This window comes from Podarcis bocagei, assembly GCF_964188305.1.
Source record: "Podarcis bocagei genome assembly, chromosome: 2".
Classification (NCBI taxonomy): Eukaryota; Metazoa; Chordata; class Lepidosauria; order Squamata; family Lacertidae; genus Podarcis; species Podarcis bocagei.
Window position 1 is genome coordinate 18,148,910 of NC_138126.1, and position 18,671 is coordinate 18,167,580.

At 46.6% G+C, this 18,671-nt stretch overlaps 1 protein-coding gene across 1 annotated transcript; it reads right to left on the reverse strand.

Annotated features, from left to right (window-relative positions):
* Positions 1–1,989: 1,989 nt before the first annotated feature.
* On the reverse strand, positions 1,990–16,706 carry LOC308579668 (tripartite motif-containing protein 10-like). The gene is made up of 9 exons (XM_081180604.1): positions 16,623–16,706; positions 12,913–13,335; positions 11,295–11,390; positions 9,693–9,923; positions 9,121–9,143; positions 8,344–8,459; positions 5,626–5,679; positions 5,061–5,417; positions 1,990–4,039 (listed from the first exon to the last, which is right to left on the reverse strand). The coding sequence occupies exons 2-9, from the start codon at positions 13,321–13,323 to the stop codon at positions 3,486–3,488; spliced, it is 1,842 nt and encodes a 613-aa protein (XP_081036730.1). The 5' UTR covers positions 13,324–13,335; positions 16,623–16,706; the 3' UTR covers positions 1,990–3,485.
* Positions 16,707–18,671: the final 1,965 nt, after the last annotated feature.

Sequence of the window (18,671 nt, forward strand, 5' to 3'; positions counted from 1 at the left end):
CGGAACAAATTAAGTACCGTATTTTTCGCTCTATAGGGCACACCTGACCATAGGGCGCACTGAGTTTTCAGAGGGGGAAATAAAGGAAAAAAATATGACACCCCCCCAGCTCTGGGAGCAGCGGACAGGCTGCACGCAGCCTGCACACTTCTCCCAGATCCTCTCCCTGCTATTACGGGAGGTGGGGGAATTCCCCCATCTCCCGCAAAAGCCCACAGGAGGGAGAAGGGACTGACTCGGCCAGTCAGTCCCTTTTTCCTCCTTGGGGAAAAGCCCCCAAGAGCAGCGCACTCTTTAAAGACTGCGCGGCTCCTGCGGCCTTTTCTAGGAGGTGGGGGAATTCCCCCACCTTGTAGAAAAGCCCGCAGAAGCCGCACACCCTTTAAAGAGCGCGCGGCTTTTGCGGGAGGTGGGGGAATTCCCCCATCTCCTGCAAAAGCCCACAGGAGCCGCGCACCTTTTAAAGAGTGCGTGGCTCCTGCGGGCTTTTCGACCGAGCCTGTGGGGCTGGCGGTGGGGGGAAGCGCTGCTTTCCCCCACCGCCAGCCTCAAAGACCAGACTCTCCTGGCTTCAACGGAAGCAACGCGAAGCCTCCGGAGCGCAGGCTTCGGAGGCTTTGTGTTGCTATCGCTAAAGCCAGGGAGCCTGCATTCGCTCCATAGGACGCACACACATTTCCCCTTAATTTTTGAAGGGGAAAAGGTGCATCCTATAGAGCGAAAAATGCGGCACTTAACACGAGGTTCCACTGTAAACATATGGGGGAAAACTTTCTGGCAGTAAGAGCTGTTCAACAGTGGAACGGACTCCCTCGGGAGGCGTTGGGCTCTCCTTCCTTGGAGGTTTTTAAGCAGAGGTTGGAAGAAGAAGAAGAGTTTGGATTTGATATCCCGCCTTTCACTCCCCTTCAGGAGTCTCAAAGCGGCTAACATTCTCCTTTCCCTTCCTCCCCCACACCAAACACTCTGTGAGGTGAGTGGGGCTGAGAGACTTCAAAGAAGTGTGACTGGCCCAAGGTCACCCAGCAGCTGCATGTGGAGGAGCGGAGACACGAACCCGGTTTCCCAGATTACGTGACTACCGCTCTTAACCACTACACCACACTGGCTCTCAGTGGAGGGCTATCTGTCACTGATGCTTTAGCTTGGATTCCTGCCTTGTGGTGGGGGGTTGGATCAGATGACCACTGGGTGCCTTCCAACTCTACTAGGATATCTAAAAGCGTAACCAGTCTGCATGCAAGTCAACGGAGCTCAAGGCTTTGGCAGGCAACTGAGTGCTTGATTTGGCCTGGGAGGAGAACTGAGAAGGAATCAAGGCCTTTTCTGCAACCTTGGAGAGGATTAGTGATATCTCCAAATCTTGTCCAGGATGTTCTATGTCTTCTTGCCTCCACCGTTTCTCAGAAGAGTTTTTGTTTGCGAGTGATGCCCTGCTTGCTAGTAAACAGGTTCATGGTCAGGTGTTCACAGCAATGTCTATGCTATTCCACATCGACAGAATGGAAGATGGCAGGATCTGCAAGGATCATAGAATCATACATTTGGAAGGGACCCTGAGGGTCATCAAGCCCAACCCCCTGAAATGCAGAGATCTCAGCTAAAGCATCCATGGCAGATGGCCGTCCAACCTCTGCTTATAAAACTCTATTATCCTGAGGGTCACCGGGTTCTCCACCTCTTCTTTAGAGAGTGCTTTAAGGCCCAAAAGTTGAGAACAGCTGTTTTCTGTTGGTTGTTTTCTAAAACATGCCTATCGGGAATATTTTGCTTCAGTTTTTAAAGTGGAACTGGTGTGTTTTCGCTGCTTGCTTTTCTGTGTTAAAAATCAGGGATGCAATATCGTAAGAGTGCAGAATGACAGGACAGAAATGTTTAATTCAAGCTGCTAGCATTCAAATTGCAAGTATTTTAAAATGTTATGAACACCTGCAGGGGTTGTTTTTTTTTTGGGGGGGGGGGACACATAGCCAGCTGAAGCAATGAAAATTTCAAAAAAAGTAACTTTATTCTCTGTTACATAATCCTTTTAAAAGCACACAAATGATGGCTAAAAAAACCCTAAAAACAGAAGTAGCGACACTTTTGCGAGGAAAGTGTGAGCTGTATGTTCCCAAATCAGTATCGTGTCAAAGGTAATAAAAGAAGAATTTTAAAAGTGGGAATTTCTCCCTATTAGCAATCAAATCACTTGAGGGGTATGTCCCAATCTCTAAGGGCCCACCTACACTAAATATTTAAAGCTGTAGCGTGCAACAGTCCCAATGAATCCTGGGAACTGTAGTTTGTTACGGGTGCTGAGAGTTGTTAGGAAAGCCCTACACGCCTCAATTTCCAGAGTGGTTTCCAATCATTCCCCATTCCCAGGGAAAGTCTAGCTCTGCAAGGGAAATAGAGGGCTCTTTACAACTCTCAGCACCCTTAATAAACTATACATTTCCCAGGACTCTTTTGGAGAAGCCATGACTATTCAAAGCATCATGATATAGCTTCAAACGTCTTGCAAAGATGGGAATTAAGCTTGTCTAATTCTGACCTCATTCCGCTACCACACTTGTCCACTCTTTATAGTGGTTCCCCTCCTGCAGGAAACTTCTGCCTCGGCTCTCAGATTCAGTCACCCGATCTAAAATGTCATGTGACTACCTAAGCCCTTCACCCACCAAAATAAACGTATTCCTCACCAGTGAGACCTCCCCATTGCAGCTACAAGCCTCTTTGTGCAGAAGGGAAGCAGAGGCGTGCACCGTGAGCCCCATCCCAAAATTGCACCCCAAACCCGCCCCCTGACAGTTCCGAAAGAGAGAGTAAGGCATGAGCAGCTGTTTAAGTACAGGCCACTCTTTGCGATCACAATGGAGGGGACCCAATTGCGTGGAATGGCTACGAGGGGGAAACTTGCCCCTTTGCAGTTGTTGAGGGACAGATATATATATATATATTCCTTCATATGGAGGGAAAGAATGGTGGAAATAAAGCACAAGGAAATAAAGGCAAAAGCTCAAAGTGAGCACAGTTAGACGCTCCTTCCAACTGCAATATCCTGAAATAAACCTCCTTTCTACCACAAAATAATTTTATAATAATAAGGTTTTCTGGTAGAGTTCACATTTTTTTGTTTGCCCCCAACACTTGCACAGTGAGGGCAATTCTCAAATCCGTTCATTTCCCCCCTCTCAAAGGTGCTGGATCAATACCCCTAAATTTTTCGATTGTCTGCAGCTTCTTTATATATATATATATATAAAAGGATAGAAGGAATCATTATTTCAAAACACAGTAATGACACGGAGGGCCCCTAAGCCTTCTTGGAAACATGCAAATAAAGCAGATGGGAAAACAATCTAAAAGCTGTGGTCAGGAAACGAAGTCCTGCCTGAAAACCAGTTAAAATGGCCGCCCTAATATAGTCACAGATAAAGCTCTAGCGTGTCACCATCTTTCTGGGTGGGATTTTTCAGGGTGACAGGAGGCCCCCCCTCAAGTCAGCACTTCAGAGTGAATCCCCTCTCCCGCAGCTGGAAAAAGGGCCTGATCCTCTCCCCAGCGAATGACGCCGAGTGGAAAGCAAAGATGAATTCGTCGGTATCGGCGTCGAAGAAGCCCACCCAGCCTAACGGATAGTCCAGGGCCACGAGAATCTTCTTGGGCTCCTTTGTCAACATCAACGGAGTGGTTTCGGGGAAAGTTAAGGCCAAGACTTCGTGAGGCAGGTACGTGTCGCAAAAGGGCTTCCTCAGAGCCCAGATGCCCTCGTCAGGGCTGAAGTTGAAGGGTCCTTTCCTCGCGAGCGAGTCTCTCGCCACCCCCAGAGTCCAGCTTCCTTCTCCCAAGACCTCCACTGTCCACCATTGCGTCCCCGAAACGAACCTCTCGCGGCCGAGCACACAGACCTCCCAGTCAAATCTGTCCAAATGCTGGGAAACGTTCTTCTTCCGCCACTCCCTCTCCTTCCACGATGGTTCCCATTGCACGCTCTTCCGGTCCGGAGTGAGAACGAGATAGGGGTGTGCTGAGTTTGGATCCAGAACGACATTCACTGTAGGAAAGAGGGAAGATTGAGTGGCTTCAGGGAAGAAGGCCTGTGGCTTAGCGGTAGAGGTGCATGCCTTGCATAATAAACAACAACAACAACAACAACAACAACAACAAAATAATAATAATAATAATAATAATAATAATAATAATAATAATAATAATAATAATAATAATAATTTATTTATACCCCGCCCATCTGGCTGGGCTTCCCCAGCCATTCTGGGCAGCCTCCAAAAAAATATTAAAACACTGTAATACATCAAACATTAAAAGCTTCCCTAAACAGGTAATGTCGAAGGTCCTAGGTTAGATCCCGGGCAACTCCAGGTAAGGCTGGGAGAGACCCGTGCCTGAGAAGCCTGAAGGTCCCTACCAGTCAGAGTAATAATAATAATAATAATAATAATAATAATAATAATAATTTTTATTTATACCCCGCCCTCCCCAGCCAAGGCCGGGCTCAGGGCGGCTAACAAGCAATAATAAAAACAAGTTGAATGAATACAACTTAAAAACAAAATTAAAATACAACATTAAAATATTGAAACATTAAAATATTAAAATGTAGCCTCATCGCAGGAGGAGAAGGAAAGGAAAAAAGAAAGAGAGGGAGGGAATCAAATTGGCTCCAAGCCAAAGGCCAGGCGGAACAACTCTGTCTTACAGGCCCTGCGGAAAGAAATCAGATCCTGCAGGGCCCTGGTCTCATGAGGCAGAGCGTTCCACCAGGCCGGAGCCAGTGCTGAGAAGGCCCTGCTCTGGTTGAAGCTAATCTAACCTCCTTAGGGCCCGGGACCACTAGGGTGTTGCTATTTATGGACCTTGAGGCTCTCCATGGGGCATACCGGGAGAGCCCGGGGTTTCCCAAATATGGGTCTCCAGCTACAATTCCCATCATCCCTGACCACTGGTCCTGCTAGCTAGGGATGATGGGAGTTGCAGTCCAAAAACAGCTGGAGGCCCAAGTTCGGGAAACCCTGGTTGTAGACCATACTGAACTGGATCGGCCAATACAGTGGTACCTTGGTTCTCGAACGCCTTGTGACTCGGACGTTTTGGCTCCCGAACGCCACAAACCCGGAAGTGAGTGTTCCAGTTTTCAAACATTTTTTGGAAGCTGAATGTCCAACATGGCTTCCAACGGAGTGCAAGAAGCTCCTGCAGCCAATCGGAAGCTGCACCCTGGTTTCTGAACATTTTCGGATCTTGAACGGAATGGACTCCGTCCGAGAACCAAGGCACCACTGTAGTTGGAGTCAGTACAACACAGCTTCCCATGCAAAGGATAATCTTCATCTGCTGCAGAATCACCCCCAGACTCTTCCCCAAAACTTCAGCTGAATGTAGGCAAGGAGGCACAGCAAACAGCCACAGGTTTCCCAACCAATTTTGTGAGTTTGTGGCCGGAGTGCCATTTGATCTCACACTCAGGGCAGTTCACCTCATCCTATGCTATTCCATCTCCCGTACATCCTCACTGCAAAAGTAGCCCCCTGGGTTATGCAGAGGGGGCTCTCTTAGACCCCAACGCCTAAGTACCACCTTCTGTTAAAATGTCCCCTCTCTCTGTCTTGCCAGGGAAGTTACCTGTGTTGACAGCTTCCTCCAAGTTGTTTGCGTCCAGAGCTCGCTCCAGAGAATCTGTGAAGGAGAGGGAAATTGCTCAGACCCTAAAACATAAAGAAAATTGCCATGGGCAAGGAAGGAACATCTGCAGAGAGGTTGAGGGTCCTGTTCCTGCCTCTCTTCCCCAGGCCTAGAGTGGGGCCTGACAGACTACAAAAGAAATATATATTAAAAATAAAATAAATTGTCCAGTCGCACCTTAGAGACCAACTAAGTTTGTTCTTGGTATAAGCTTTCGTATCTGCTTTTGGTATCTGCTTTTGGTATTTTGCATGCACACGAAAGCTCATACCAAGAACAAACTTAGTTGGTCTCTAAGGTGCTACTGGACAATTCATTATTACAGTGGTACCTCAGGTTAAGTACTTAATTCGTTCCGGAGGTCCGTTCTTAACCTGAAACTGTTCTTAACCTGAAGCACCACTTTAGCTAAAGGGGCCTACTGCTGCTGCTGCGCCACCGGAGCCCGATTTCTGTTCTCATCCTGAAGCAAAGTTCTTAACCTGAAGCACTATTTCTGGGTTAGCGGAGTCTGTAGCCTGAAGCATATGTAACCTGAAGCGTATGTAACCTGAGGTACCACTGTATTATATTATTATTATTATTATTATTATTATTATTATTATTATTATTATTATTTCTACTGCATCAGACCAACATGGTTACCTACCTGAATCTAGACTACAAAAGGACTGCTTACCACCCAGCAGAGAGTACTGCTTACATTCTTTTAAACTGCTTTGTAATTACGTTTTTAAAAATTGTTTTAACACTCTGCGTGTGTGTGTTTGGGGGGGGTATTATCCAGCCACTTTTGTTTATATTTTATGTATTTTGTGTTTTTCTATTGTAATTTTATCTTGTGAACCGCCCTGCAGGTATAGGGCAGTATATAAATTTTATTTTGAAGGTGATTTCATTAACAACACCAACAAAAACCAGCTCTCTCAAGGCGCAGAAAACCCTAGGGAGTCAGCATTTAAATTGAGATCATGCTGTTTGGAATAACACTTTATTCTTAAAGCCTGTAATCGAGTCCAACGACATACAGAGGTGAAAGTGAGGGGAGGATTCCCAAAGCTGGAAGAGGAGGCATTTTCCATTTGTGCCGGTGCACTCAGAGACTTTTTGCTAACTGGGGCAGAGATAGAGCAATGGTGGTGCTGTGTCTGCCCATTTATACCTGTGAAGCCTTTTCGGTCAACCATGCCCACCTGCCCTACTGAGCAAGCCACAAAGGATCACCCTTTATTTATTCAGTGGGCTGTGTTTGCCTGAGCTTGAGTCTGGACTACGGATTCTGAGCCCCTGTGTTCTGATTCGATACATGATATCCAATCACAGGACATTTCAGGATTTGGGCCTCTGCCATTGGCCCTGCAACGCTGAGTCATGGGCAGATGAAGGTGATTGACTACATGGAACTGGCAGAAATGACTGGCAGAATCCGAGACCAGGGAGAAGAGTCGGTGAAAGAAGACTGGAAGAAATTTAAAGACTACTTGCAGAAATACTGTAAAATTAATGAATGTTAGAAGGATGTTGGATAGAAACTAAGTGGTTTCCAGCTGTAATGCTTTAAGAGATATGAAAATAATAAGGTTTCACAAATGGGTAAAAGCTTAATGGTAAGGATTTGCTGAACTAACAAATTGAACTGGAATACAAAGAAGGGAGGTATGAGGAGGTCCGGGGAAATAAGGGTAAGAAGGTTATGTTATCGAAAATTAATGGATGTTTTTAACTGTTTTTTATTTTGTATGTTTATTTTTTCATTTTTTTTGTTATACCTTAAAAACCTTCAATAAATATCTTTTTTAAAAAAATGAAACGATGAGTCATGATTGGCAGCTTGGAAGTTCAGACAGCCAATCACGTTGGGGGTGGGAGTGGCCCATGCCTTCAGAAAGGTATATAAGCAGTTGCTTTGCCCCTGTTGTCCAGTTCTGTTAGTTCAATAAAGGTTCTTGCTGTTATTCACTGTGTCTTGCCTTGTGGGAACTCACCTACACTTCAGGACCTTCACAGGACTTGCAGCTATCATGATTTGTAGCCCCCAAGAGCCTTTTGTAAATTCATCTAAGACAGCAGCCTTACATGTTGTGGTGGCAAATTCCGTAGCTGGAATATATATTGTGTGAAGGAGAAATAGAAGCAGACAATGCCTTTTTTTGAAGACCTACAGAGGGACTTTGCAGGGGAATTCTCTCCCCCCCCCCTTTTTAAATTACATTCGTTGCAGAGCAGCATAGCTGTCAACGTTTCCCTTTTTTAAAGGGAAATTCCCTTATTCCGAATAGGATTCCTCGCAAGAAAAGGGAAAAGTTGACAGCCTGAAATTGGAGCTTTCTGAGAACACCTGTAGCCATTTCCCTTCCTTCAAATATCAACTGTGTTGGAATATTCTAGAAAGAACTTGAGAATTGGTCTTGAACAGGTTGCTTGGCAACAGAAAAATCTACCCAGCAACAGGTGCCTTTACTAAGGGCACGTGATCAACAAGGGTCGTTTCTGGCCAGATGGGTGGAAGAGGAAAGGATTGTGTTATTTTATTTGTATCCAACCAGTGTACATGTTTGTAAATAATAAAGATACTCAGTTAAAAGGAAACTCCGCTGCAAGTCTATTAGAAGAAGAAAACAAAAGTGTAAATGCCACACAGACAACAACAAACTGTACCTTTGTAATTCTCCATGGCCTCCTCTAAAGCAGTGGTTTTCTGAATGGAGATTCTGAAACGGGCTTCCAAGCAGGAGTGAAGGTCCACCACAGGCTCTACTAAATTCTCTTCACACCTGGAAGGAAATACAAAATAGTAAAATAATGCCATTCTCCTGTGAACGTGTATCATTAAAGGACAAGATGGGCTTTTAACTCAAGAACCACTCTTGAACAAGTGCCTGGGCCTGGTGTTTTAAAACTTGAGACCTCTTGTACATTTTAACATTTATTTTTTTAGTAAAAATAAAAATTATAGACCACTTAATCATGAAAGAAAAAAACTTCCAAGAGGGTCACATAAAACAATGTAAAATAGTAATAAAAAAAGAGCTTCTCTCCCAAAGCTGGATCAGGCCCAGATTGTATCTGGCCCAGTATCCTTTTGTCGTTGACAAACCTATCCTCCATGAAACCCCAAAAGCAGGTAGACAGCTCTCACATTGCAGAGGAAATAAGAAAGCCACAATCTTCCATATTATCCCTACGAAGAAAACTGCTTGCAGCAGTTGAGTGTATCTAAGGGATGTTAGAACTATATTTTACAGAGATCCATTTATGCTTGTTTTTTTTAAATAGTAGGGCAGCACCAACTCAAAATTAAGAGAGACAGACAGACAACAGTGTGAACCACACACAGTGAAGGAACACAGCGTCATTTGTTTGCAGGAACACCCCCAGTGTGACCGAAACTCGTCCATGCAAAGAGCAAAGGACACAAAAAGAGGAGCTACATACCTACTGATGACATTGCTAATGTCCTGAAAGAAAGAGAGAAATAGATCTGAGCTACACAGACAAAAGGGTGGTGCTGTGGGTTAAACCACAGAGCCTAGGACTTGCCGATCAGAAGGTCAGCGGTTTGAATCCCCGCCACAGGGTGAGCTCCCGTTGCTCAGTCCCTGCTCCTGCCAACCTAGCAGTTCGAAAGCACGTCAAAGTGCAAGTAGATAAATAGGTACCGCTCCGACGGGAAGGTAAACAGCGTTTCCGTGCGCTGCCCTGGTTCGCCAGAAGCGGCTTAGTCATGCTGGCCACATGACCCGGAAGCTGTACGCCGGCTCCCTCGGCCAATAAAGCGAGATGAACGCTGGAACCCCAGAGTCGGCCACGACTGGACCTAATGGTCAGGGGTCCCTTTACCTTTACCCAGACAAAACACACACAGGGCTTCCTCTTGTCCTAGTGCCGATTTCTTTGACTGTGTAAAGCAAATGGCTGTTCCTAGGATCCTGCCTCCTTCATTCCAAGGGTCCTGAAACATGCATTTTGTGTGTGTGTGTGTGTGTGTGTATGATTCTAAGTCTCACCTGCAAGAATTCGCTCGGGGGCTGCCGGCACTTCCCTCCCATGTCTGCAATCAGCCCATTGAGCCGGGAAATCTCCTCAGAGACTCTGGCGAGGTTCTCTTCCTGCTTCCTCTCCAGCTCTTTGGTCAGGTCTTCCAGCTGGTCTAGCCAGAGGTGCTGTTTCTGAATGAGGTACTCGTGCATTTTCTCAAAGGCGGACATGATCTTCTGCTTCTCCGTTTCTAACTGTTCCTGGGAGTGGGAGAGAACACATTAAGAAGAAATAAGGGAGAAGAACAGGGCCAGGTTTAGGTTTGATGATTCCCTAAGCCACTGCAAGAAGATCAAACCTCTCCATTCTGAAGGAAATCAGCCCTGAGTGCTCACTGGAAGGACAGATCCTGAAGCTGAGACTCCAATACTTTGGCCACCTCATGAGAAGAGAAGACTCCCTGGAAAAGACCCTGATGCTGGGAAAGATGGAGGGCACAAGGAGAAGAGGATGACAGAGGACGAGATGGTTGGACAGTGTTCTCGAAGCTACCAGCATGAGTTTGACCAAACTGCGGGAGGCAGTGGAAGACAGGAGTGCCTGGCGTGCTCTGGTCCATGGGGTCACGAAGAGTCGGACACGACTAAACGACTAAACAACAAGCTACTGAAGGTAATGGGGCCCTTTATATGTCCAGCTGTCCTTTGTCAACAACAAATTGCCGCTGTGTTTTGTGTTGAATATATGCTATATGGTAATTTATGGACCTCATAGGTTTCTAAAGCCATTTGCACATAACAAAATATGTATTTTATGAAAGTAATTGTTGAACTGAAATATAATTTTGGAAATGTACATCCAGTTTTCCCCCCATTTAATTTTTTTGGGGGCCCCCAAAAGAGTGGGAGAGGATCAGGTGAGGGAACCTTGGGCCCTTCAGATATTGCTGAACAACAAATCCCACCATCTTGGTCACTGGTTGTCCTTGTTGGGACTGATGGGAAGAGAAGCTCCCAAGGGACCGCTGGGAGAGTTTACCTCTTTCGTAGTAGGATAAGACTTAAGAACTACCTGTGAGAGAGGCATGGAAGTAGCCATGATTTTTTGGGAGGGGGTAGGCTTTTGCTAGGAGGACAGAACTTCAGATTTGTATTTATTTTTACTGTTTGGGGGGAGGGGCAACTGGCCCCGCTCCCCCTTGGCTATGCCCATGGAGAGATGATTTGTATTCTTCTTTTTCTGTTTTTATTTTTGTTTAGATTAAGTTTTTTTTAGTGTAACACATTATGAAAAGTCTTAATAATTTATTTATTTTTAAAACAATCTTGAGGGCACCAAGCCAGGCAGGTTTAAATTACAAAATCCGACACGGCTGGTTGTTCAGAACTTGCGGGTACAGAAAAGGAGGCACTTTGCCTTGATATTGTACCCACAATCTCTCTGACAAGAGATTGTCTGCATGAGGTGTGCTGGAGAGGCAAACCCGTCCCCATCTCAGTCTTGCAGGTTGACCTTCACAGGTGACTTTATCAGTCACTTGGCCATGATGTCATTTGATTGATAGGTGGGTGGCCCCTGCCCATCTGTCAATACTGGCCCACAGATTCCCCACCGTAATGACATAAACCTACCAGACATTTCTGCTTTTTCTGATCTTTAGCTAATTTCCGGTCCACAAGCCTTTTCCTCTCTTGCTTCAAAGACTTCACAAGGACACCAATTCTCTCCTGAAGAGAAGAAAAAAGTCATTTAGCTCTGTCAGGAGTTCAACCCACCTGACGTTAAGCAGTCATTAACTTAGAAAATAAAGCTCAATTCAAGGCAACAGATTCTTCCCCGCCCTGCCTGCCCCCCCTTTTATTCCAGGACAATCAAGTATCACTGCTTTTATCTTCTTCTTCTTCTTGTCCCCATCTCTGACTAGCCTGCTCAAAGTGGTGATATTTTGGGAAGAGATGGGAAGAACTTCAATAAGAGGTTGAAACTTTGGGGTCACATGCTTCGTTATTACTTTTATCGCCTTCTATACCAATACTTATGGGACACGGATGGCGCTGTGGGTTAAACCACAGAGCCTAGGACTTGCCGATCAGAAGGTCAGCGGTTCGAATCCCTGCAACGGGGTGAGCTCCCATTGCTCGGTCCCTGCTCCTGCCAACCTAGTAGTTCGATAGCACATCAAGTACAAGTAGATAAATAGGTACCGCTCTGGAGGGAAGGTAAACGGCGTTTCCATGCGCTGCTCTGGTTCGCCAGAAGCGGCTTAGTCATGCTGGCCACATGACCCGGAAGCTGTACGCCGGCTCCCTCAGCCAATAAAGTGAGATGAGCGCCACAACCCCAGAGTCGGTCACGACTGGACCTAATGGTCAGGGGTCCCTTTACCTTTATACCAATACTTTGGCCACCTCATGAGAAGAGAAGACTCCCTGGAAAGGACCCTGATGTTGGGAAAGATGGAGGGCACAAGGAGAAGGGGACGACAGAGGACGAGATGGTTGGATAGTGTTCTCGAAGCTACTAGCATGAGTCTGACCAAATTGCAGGAGGCAGTGGAAGACAGGAGTGCCTGGCGTGCTCTGGTCCATGGGGTCACGAAGAGTCGGACACGACTAAACGACTAAACAACAACAACATACCAACGTCTCCAGCCAATGCAAAACAGAACAGTAAACAGCAACTGAAAACAGGAAACCCAGAAGGTTTGAAACAAAAGTAGTACTTATTATTACTAAATACTATGCTTAAATGGAGATAACCATAACAGTACTGGACATTCGCATAGGGCTTTCCGGCACTCAATCAGTGTTGGCTCCTAGTTTTGCAAAAACTTTTTGCGCAAGACTTGCCGGAGAAAGCTCATCTCACTTTCAGGCCAAGGGAGTTGGCGTTTGTCGACAGACAGCTTTCCAGCAGGACTGAACCACTTCTGGTGCAACGGAACACCGTGATGGAAACCAGAGCGCACGGAAACACCATTTGCCTTCCCACCATGCGGTACCTAATTATCTACTTGCACTTTGACATGCTTTCGAACTGCTAGGTTGGCAGGAGCAGGGACCGAGCAACAGGAGCTCACTCCGTCACAGGGATTCAAACCGCTGACCTTCTGATCGGCAAGTCCTAGGCTCAGTGGTTTTAACCCACAGCGCCTCCTGCGTCCCAGCAAGTGGCTGGTAGCCAGGTGCAAAATGCACTTGGCTAATTTCGAACATTGCTCCTCACCCACCTGCTAAGGCAATTTCCTACCTTATACTGGTGAGAAGCCTCTTCAGCAGGAAACACGCTGTGGCCTCTGTGCAAGTTCGACCCGTCGCACACCTCGCAGATGGGGACTTCGTCATCCATGCAGAAGAGTTTCAGGGGCTCCCCGTGTGTCTTGCATACCCCATCCTTTCCCTCGACTTGTCCTTCCTGAATTTTCTTGATAAGCACAAGGCTTGCCAGTTGCCAGTTTGGGTTGAAATTATTTGCCTCAACCCGTTCTCTGCACATCGGGCAGGAAGGGTCTGTGTTGGACTCCCCCAAATATTGGGTGATGCAGGCTTGGCAGAAGTTGTGCCCGCAGTCTACAGTCACTGGGTCTTCGAAGTAGTCCAGGCAGATGGGACAGGTTACTTCATCGTAGAATGACGCGCTGGTGGGACTCCTGGTTGCCATGGCTGCCTCCCTCTGAAGCAAAAGGACAGGCTTGGTTAGCAAGAGCTCTGTGGATCAGGCCAAAGGCCCATCGAAGGCCTGCAATATTTTCTCACAGTGGCCAACCAAAAGCCTGTGAGCAGGACGTGAGGACAACACCCCTCCCTTCCCCCTGTTATTCAGCAGAGCTTTTCCTCTGATATGGTCATCATTGATAGTCCGGTCCGCCATGAATTTGTCCAACCCAATGAGGCTGTGCTTCGTTTATTTATCACTACAGTGGTACCTCAGGTTACAGACGCTTCAGGTTACAGACTCTGCTAACCCAGAAATAGTACCTCGGGTTAAGAACTTTGCTTCAGGATGAGAACTGAAATCGTGAGGCGGAGGGGGGGGGGCAGCAGGAGGCCCCATTACCTAAAGTGGTACCTCAGGTTAAGAAAAGTTTCAGGTTAAGAACAGACCTATAGAACAAATTAAGTTCTTTACTCGAGGTACCACTGTACAGTCACACTCATATTGCGTCCGCTTCAGGTTACATGTTTTTGTGTTGCGTCCCGCAGCAACCTGAAGTACCAGAATGGGTTATTTCTGGGTTTCGCTGCTCACGCATGCGCAGAAGCGCTAAACTGCGTGTGTGCATGCGGAAATGTGGCGCTTCAGCTTGCGTCAGTTCCGTGTTACGGACGGGCCTCCAGAACGGATCTTGTCCGTAACACGAGGTTCCACTGTACAGTGGTACCTCGGGTTAAGTACTTAATTTGTTCCGGAGGTCCGTTCTTAACCTGAAGCACCACTTTAGCGAATGGGGCCTCCCGCTGCACGATTTCTGCTCTTATCGTGAAGCAAAGTTCTTAACCTGAAGCAATATTTCTGGGTTAGCAGAGTCTGTAACCTGAAGTGTATTTAACCTGAAGCGTATGTAACCCTAGGTACCACTGTACATCTTTATCCGGTGCTGTTTTTCTAGGGGGGAAAAGAGGCACCAGAACTCACCATGAATACCTCCTTGTGCTCTTAGGATGGCAATAGCGCCCACCTGAGAGGTGCTGGAAACTCAGTTCCGGCTAAAAACAAGCCCTGTCTTTATCGCACCTTTCCCCCACGGAGCTGAAGGCAGCATGCATGGTCCTTCCGCACAACAACCCTGTGAGGAAGGCCACCAGAGAGCATGACTGGCTCACAGTCACCCTGTGAACAAAATGGCTGAGCAGGGATTTGAAGCCTGGTCTCCCAGGTCCTAGCCTTAACCACTACACCGCACTGCCTTTCCCTGCCTAGAACTGTGGGAGATGGGGGCAGGGATTCCCCTGGGTCCATATGACTGTGGGAGATGGGGGCAGGGATTCCCCTGGGTCCATATGACTGCTTTCACACACCTCTTTTTAATGTATTTTTTCCAGTTCTTTTACATTCACTCCTCTGCTGCTCCGATTATTTTATATGGGATAATCCGTCCCTTCCTTTACCATCACCCAAACCACCACCTATGGAAGTACAGACACAACTCTTGCTCCTTAAGATGGACTGGAAAGAGGAATCTGTAGAGCTTGGCTGTTGCGCACTGAGAAAAAACTAAATTTCCCATTCCTACTTAATTCTACCAATCAAACTGTTTCTTTAAAAAATGTTTCCTCTCCCACATTCCGCTTTTTGTCCTTTTGTTGTGCTAAACAAAGCTGAAGGCAAAAGAGAGCTCTTGTTTCCACCTTTTCCTTTTAATGTGCTTTTCTTCCTATGAAGAGGAAGAGCAGTACTTGCAAATTTTGGAAGAGGAGCCTCAGAGTCATTATTACTCTGCACATGCTCAAGAACTATATTCTTTTGAGATTTTATCTCATTCAAAATCCATGCCTAAACCACTTTAAAATTCCCAGGGGATGTAACAAAATAACAAATAAAGACTAAAAGACTACCTCTCTCTCTCTCTCTCTCTCTCTCTCACACACACACACACACACACACACACACACACACACAAAATGCAAACAAACAGCATTATAAAAACAGAAATTCAGGAGACCAGTGTTAAAATCCCCAACAACCAGACATGAAGGCTGGCTGGGTGACCTTGGGCTAGTCTCCAACTCTCAGCTTAACAGGGTTGTTGAAAAAACCCTGAAAAAAGGAGGGTGGGTGATAACGCTGAACGCCACATTGAGCTCTTTCCGAGAAAATGTGATATAAACACAATACAATAATAAAATCAAGGAGCAGGCAACTCCTGAGGAAGAAGATACGCCTTCACAAGATGTCTGAATACCATTTCACATACTACTGGGCACAGTGCAAGTACAGTGGTACCTCGGGTTACAGACGCTTCAGGTTACAGACTCCGCTAACCCAGATATAGTACCTCGAGTTAAGAACTTTGCTTCAGGATGAGAACAGAAATCGGACGGCAGCAGCGGGAGGCCCCATTAGCTAAAGTGGTGCTTCAGGTTAAGAACGGTTTCAGGTTAAGAACGGACCTCTAGAACGAATTAAGTTCTTAACCCGAGGTACCACTGTAGAATAAAACTTTACATGGGGCTGTGGCACAAATGGACCATAGATGGGAAAGGGGAGCTGATAGCTGATACGTTTAATGTTCAGCATTTAATACTGAATCGGAGTGGGGCCAACACATTGAAACAGCAAGGCCCTGCCTTACATCGTTTTGCCTCCAACATGAAAGCTGAAGCTTTCTTGGCTGCTAACCACACCCTGTTGCAAACTCAAGGGGGGGGGGACATTAAAAAAATTGGTACTTTGAAACGCTTAGCCCTTACTCTCACTTTCTCTTACACACCCCTTTGCTAAACCTATGTGTGTCACTTTTCATTCTAATAGCATTTATGAACCGCTTAATCAAAGCAGGCTCTAGTAAAAGCGGTAGATGAGAAGCAGCTGAAATCCAGAAGGCAATTAAGGTAAATTAAAATTAAAAGAACAGCAACCCAGATATAGATTTAGTTATTTTTTTACTGACTGTATTTGATTTACTGCCTGCCCAGGCCTCGGGACAGGTCACAGCCATTTAAAACACAGTGTTTAAAAAAAAAGAATTCAGAAATAAACTAATAAATTACACATAATTTTGAACGGGAAGAGAACCACGTGCGCCACCTTGCGCTCCTTGGATGGAAAACGGGATAGAAAATGCAACCAAATACAATACATACTTTCAAATATTTCTACGAAAGAGGAGGAGGATTGAATTTCTCGCACGGTGGCTTGTTTTGTTTGCTCAGGACAACGAACCACCCAAACCCTGCAACCCCTCGCCCCCCCCAAAAGGCTCTCTCGCTTCTCACAGCCCTTCTGCACAAAACCATCACCTTAGCTTATCCGCTTGCAGAGCGAGCGCCGCTTTCCCAGGCTGCGAATGGGAGACAAACCAAAACAGGAGGATAAAAGGCGCTAGTCCCTCTGAAAATTCGAAAGTGCCTCGACTGGGATTGGTCAGGACGGCTCAGGCTGCGCTCCTCCGTCCAATCGGGGAGAGGGGCGGGGCGGACCAAGGGCAATTACAACACACAAACGCACCCCGCCCCGAAATCTCGTTTCTTTCCAGCCCTTCCTGCGATGAGAGCCAGTGTGGTGTAGTGGTTAAGAGCGGTAGTCATGTAATCTGGGGAACCGGGTTCGCGTCTCCGCTCCTCCACATGCAGCTGCTGGGTGACCTTGGGCCAGTCACACTTCTTTGAAGTCTCTCAGCCCCACTCACCTCACAGAGTGTTTGTTGTGGGGGAGGAAGGGAAAGGAGAATGTTAGCCGCTTTGAGACTCCTTAAAGGGAGTGAAAGGCGGGGTATCAAATCCAAACTCTTCTTCTTCTTCTTCTGCTGTCTGGGGTGGGAAGAATTGGGAATAAGAGCTAGCTGCCTCCCACGGGGATTTGAACCTGGGACCCTCCTTGTGCAAAGTGGTTGCATGAGTCCCCTCTCTAAAACCTCCGTGTAAGGAATTGTTAGAATTTTAGAGTTGGGAGGGAACCCCAGGGGTCATCTAGTCCAACCCACTGTGATGCAGGAATCTCAGCTAAAGCATCCGTCACAGATGGCCATCCCACCTCTGCTTAAAAACCTTCAAGGAAGGAGAGCCCATCAGGATATGAAATAAGATTTTAAAATTTTATTTTTGTATGGGATCTTTATGAGCTTTTATTGGGGGGCGGGGGGGGGGAGAAGGAAATCTTCCTGTATTTATAATTTTTTTATTTCATAAAATTTTATATATGGCTCAGTCATAGGGGAAAACCTCCAAAAGCGGTTTACAAAAAAAGGATAATGCAATTAAGATGATCGCTTTAAAAATGTACACCATGTATGCATATACAGTGGTATATGCATATACAGTGGTACCTCTGGTTGCGAATGGGATCCATTCTGGAAGCCCGTTTGCAACATGAAAAGAACACAACACGCAGGAGCGCGTCTGCGCACGTGTGGGTTGCGATTCGCTACTTCTGCGCACGCGCGTGACATCATTTTGCGCATGGGGCGAAAGCCGGAAGTAACCCTTTCCAGTACTTCCGGGTCCCCGCAGGATGTAACCTAAAAGAATGTAACATGAAGCGGATGTAACATGAGGTATGACTGTAGTGTTTTATGTGTTGTTCAAAAGGAAATCAAAATATTTCACTCTCTAGGGTCTGAGGGTGAAGCAGGAGAACTGCCATGGGCATAGCCTGGGGGGGGGGGGAAGACAGCTGCCCCCCATCAAGAAAGTAAAGGTAAAGGGACCCCTGACCATTAGGTCCAGTCGTGGTCGACTCTGGGGTTGTGGTGCTCATCTCGCTTTATTGGCCGAGGGAGCCGGTGTACAGCTTTCAGGTCATGTGGCCAGCATAACTAAGCCGCTTCTGGCGAACCAGAGCAGCGCACGGAAATGCCGTTTACCTTCCCGCCGGAGGGGTACCTATTTATCCACTTGCACTTTGACGTGCTTTCGAACTGCTAGATTGGCAGGAGCAGGGACCGAGCAACGGCAACTCACCCCGTCACGGGGACTTGAACCGCCAACCTTCTGATCGGCAAGTCCTAGGCTCTGTGGTTTAACCCACAGCGCCACCCGCATCCCATCAAGTAAGTAAATAAATAAAATACTTAACTGGCCAATTGTGTCACAGATAACTCAGTTCTGCCCCCCCCCAACACAAAGCCTGCCCCTCCTAAATCCTCGTTATGCCCATGGAAGCTTCTGGTGCGAACTCTCACCTACCATATGCAAAACAGGGGGTGGGGAGTGGGAAACCTGAGGTGCCCCCCCCCCAGGTCCTGCCTGGCTGGTTGAGCCAAAACTAGATTCCTTGGGAAGGTAACATGGCTGCAATCTGGTGTTTCCTTGAAAGAAACCTCACAGAACTCAATAAAAAAGGTAAATGTA

What these genes read in the sequence shown, in the direction of transcription:
- LOC308579668 (XM_081180604.1), bottom strand. Translation starts at nt 13,323, where the DNA reads ATGGCAACCAGGAGTCCCACCAGCGCGTCATTCTACGATGAAGTAACC. An exon ending in AGAAAAAGCAGAAATGTCTG is followed by an intron (nt 9,924 to 11,294) that starts GTAGGTTTATGT and finishes TCCCACTCCCAG; the next exon opens with GAACAGTTAGAAACGGAGAA. An exon ending in ATTAGCAATGTCATCAGTAG is followed by an intron (nt 8,460 to 9,120) that starts GTATGTAGCTCC and finishes ATTTCCTTCCAG; the next exon opens with GTGTGAAGAGAATTTAGTAG.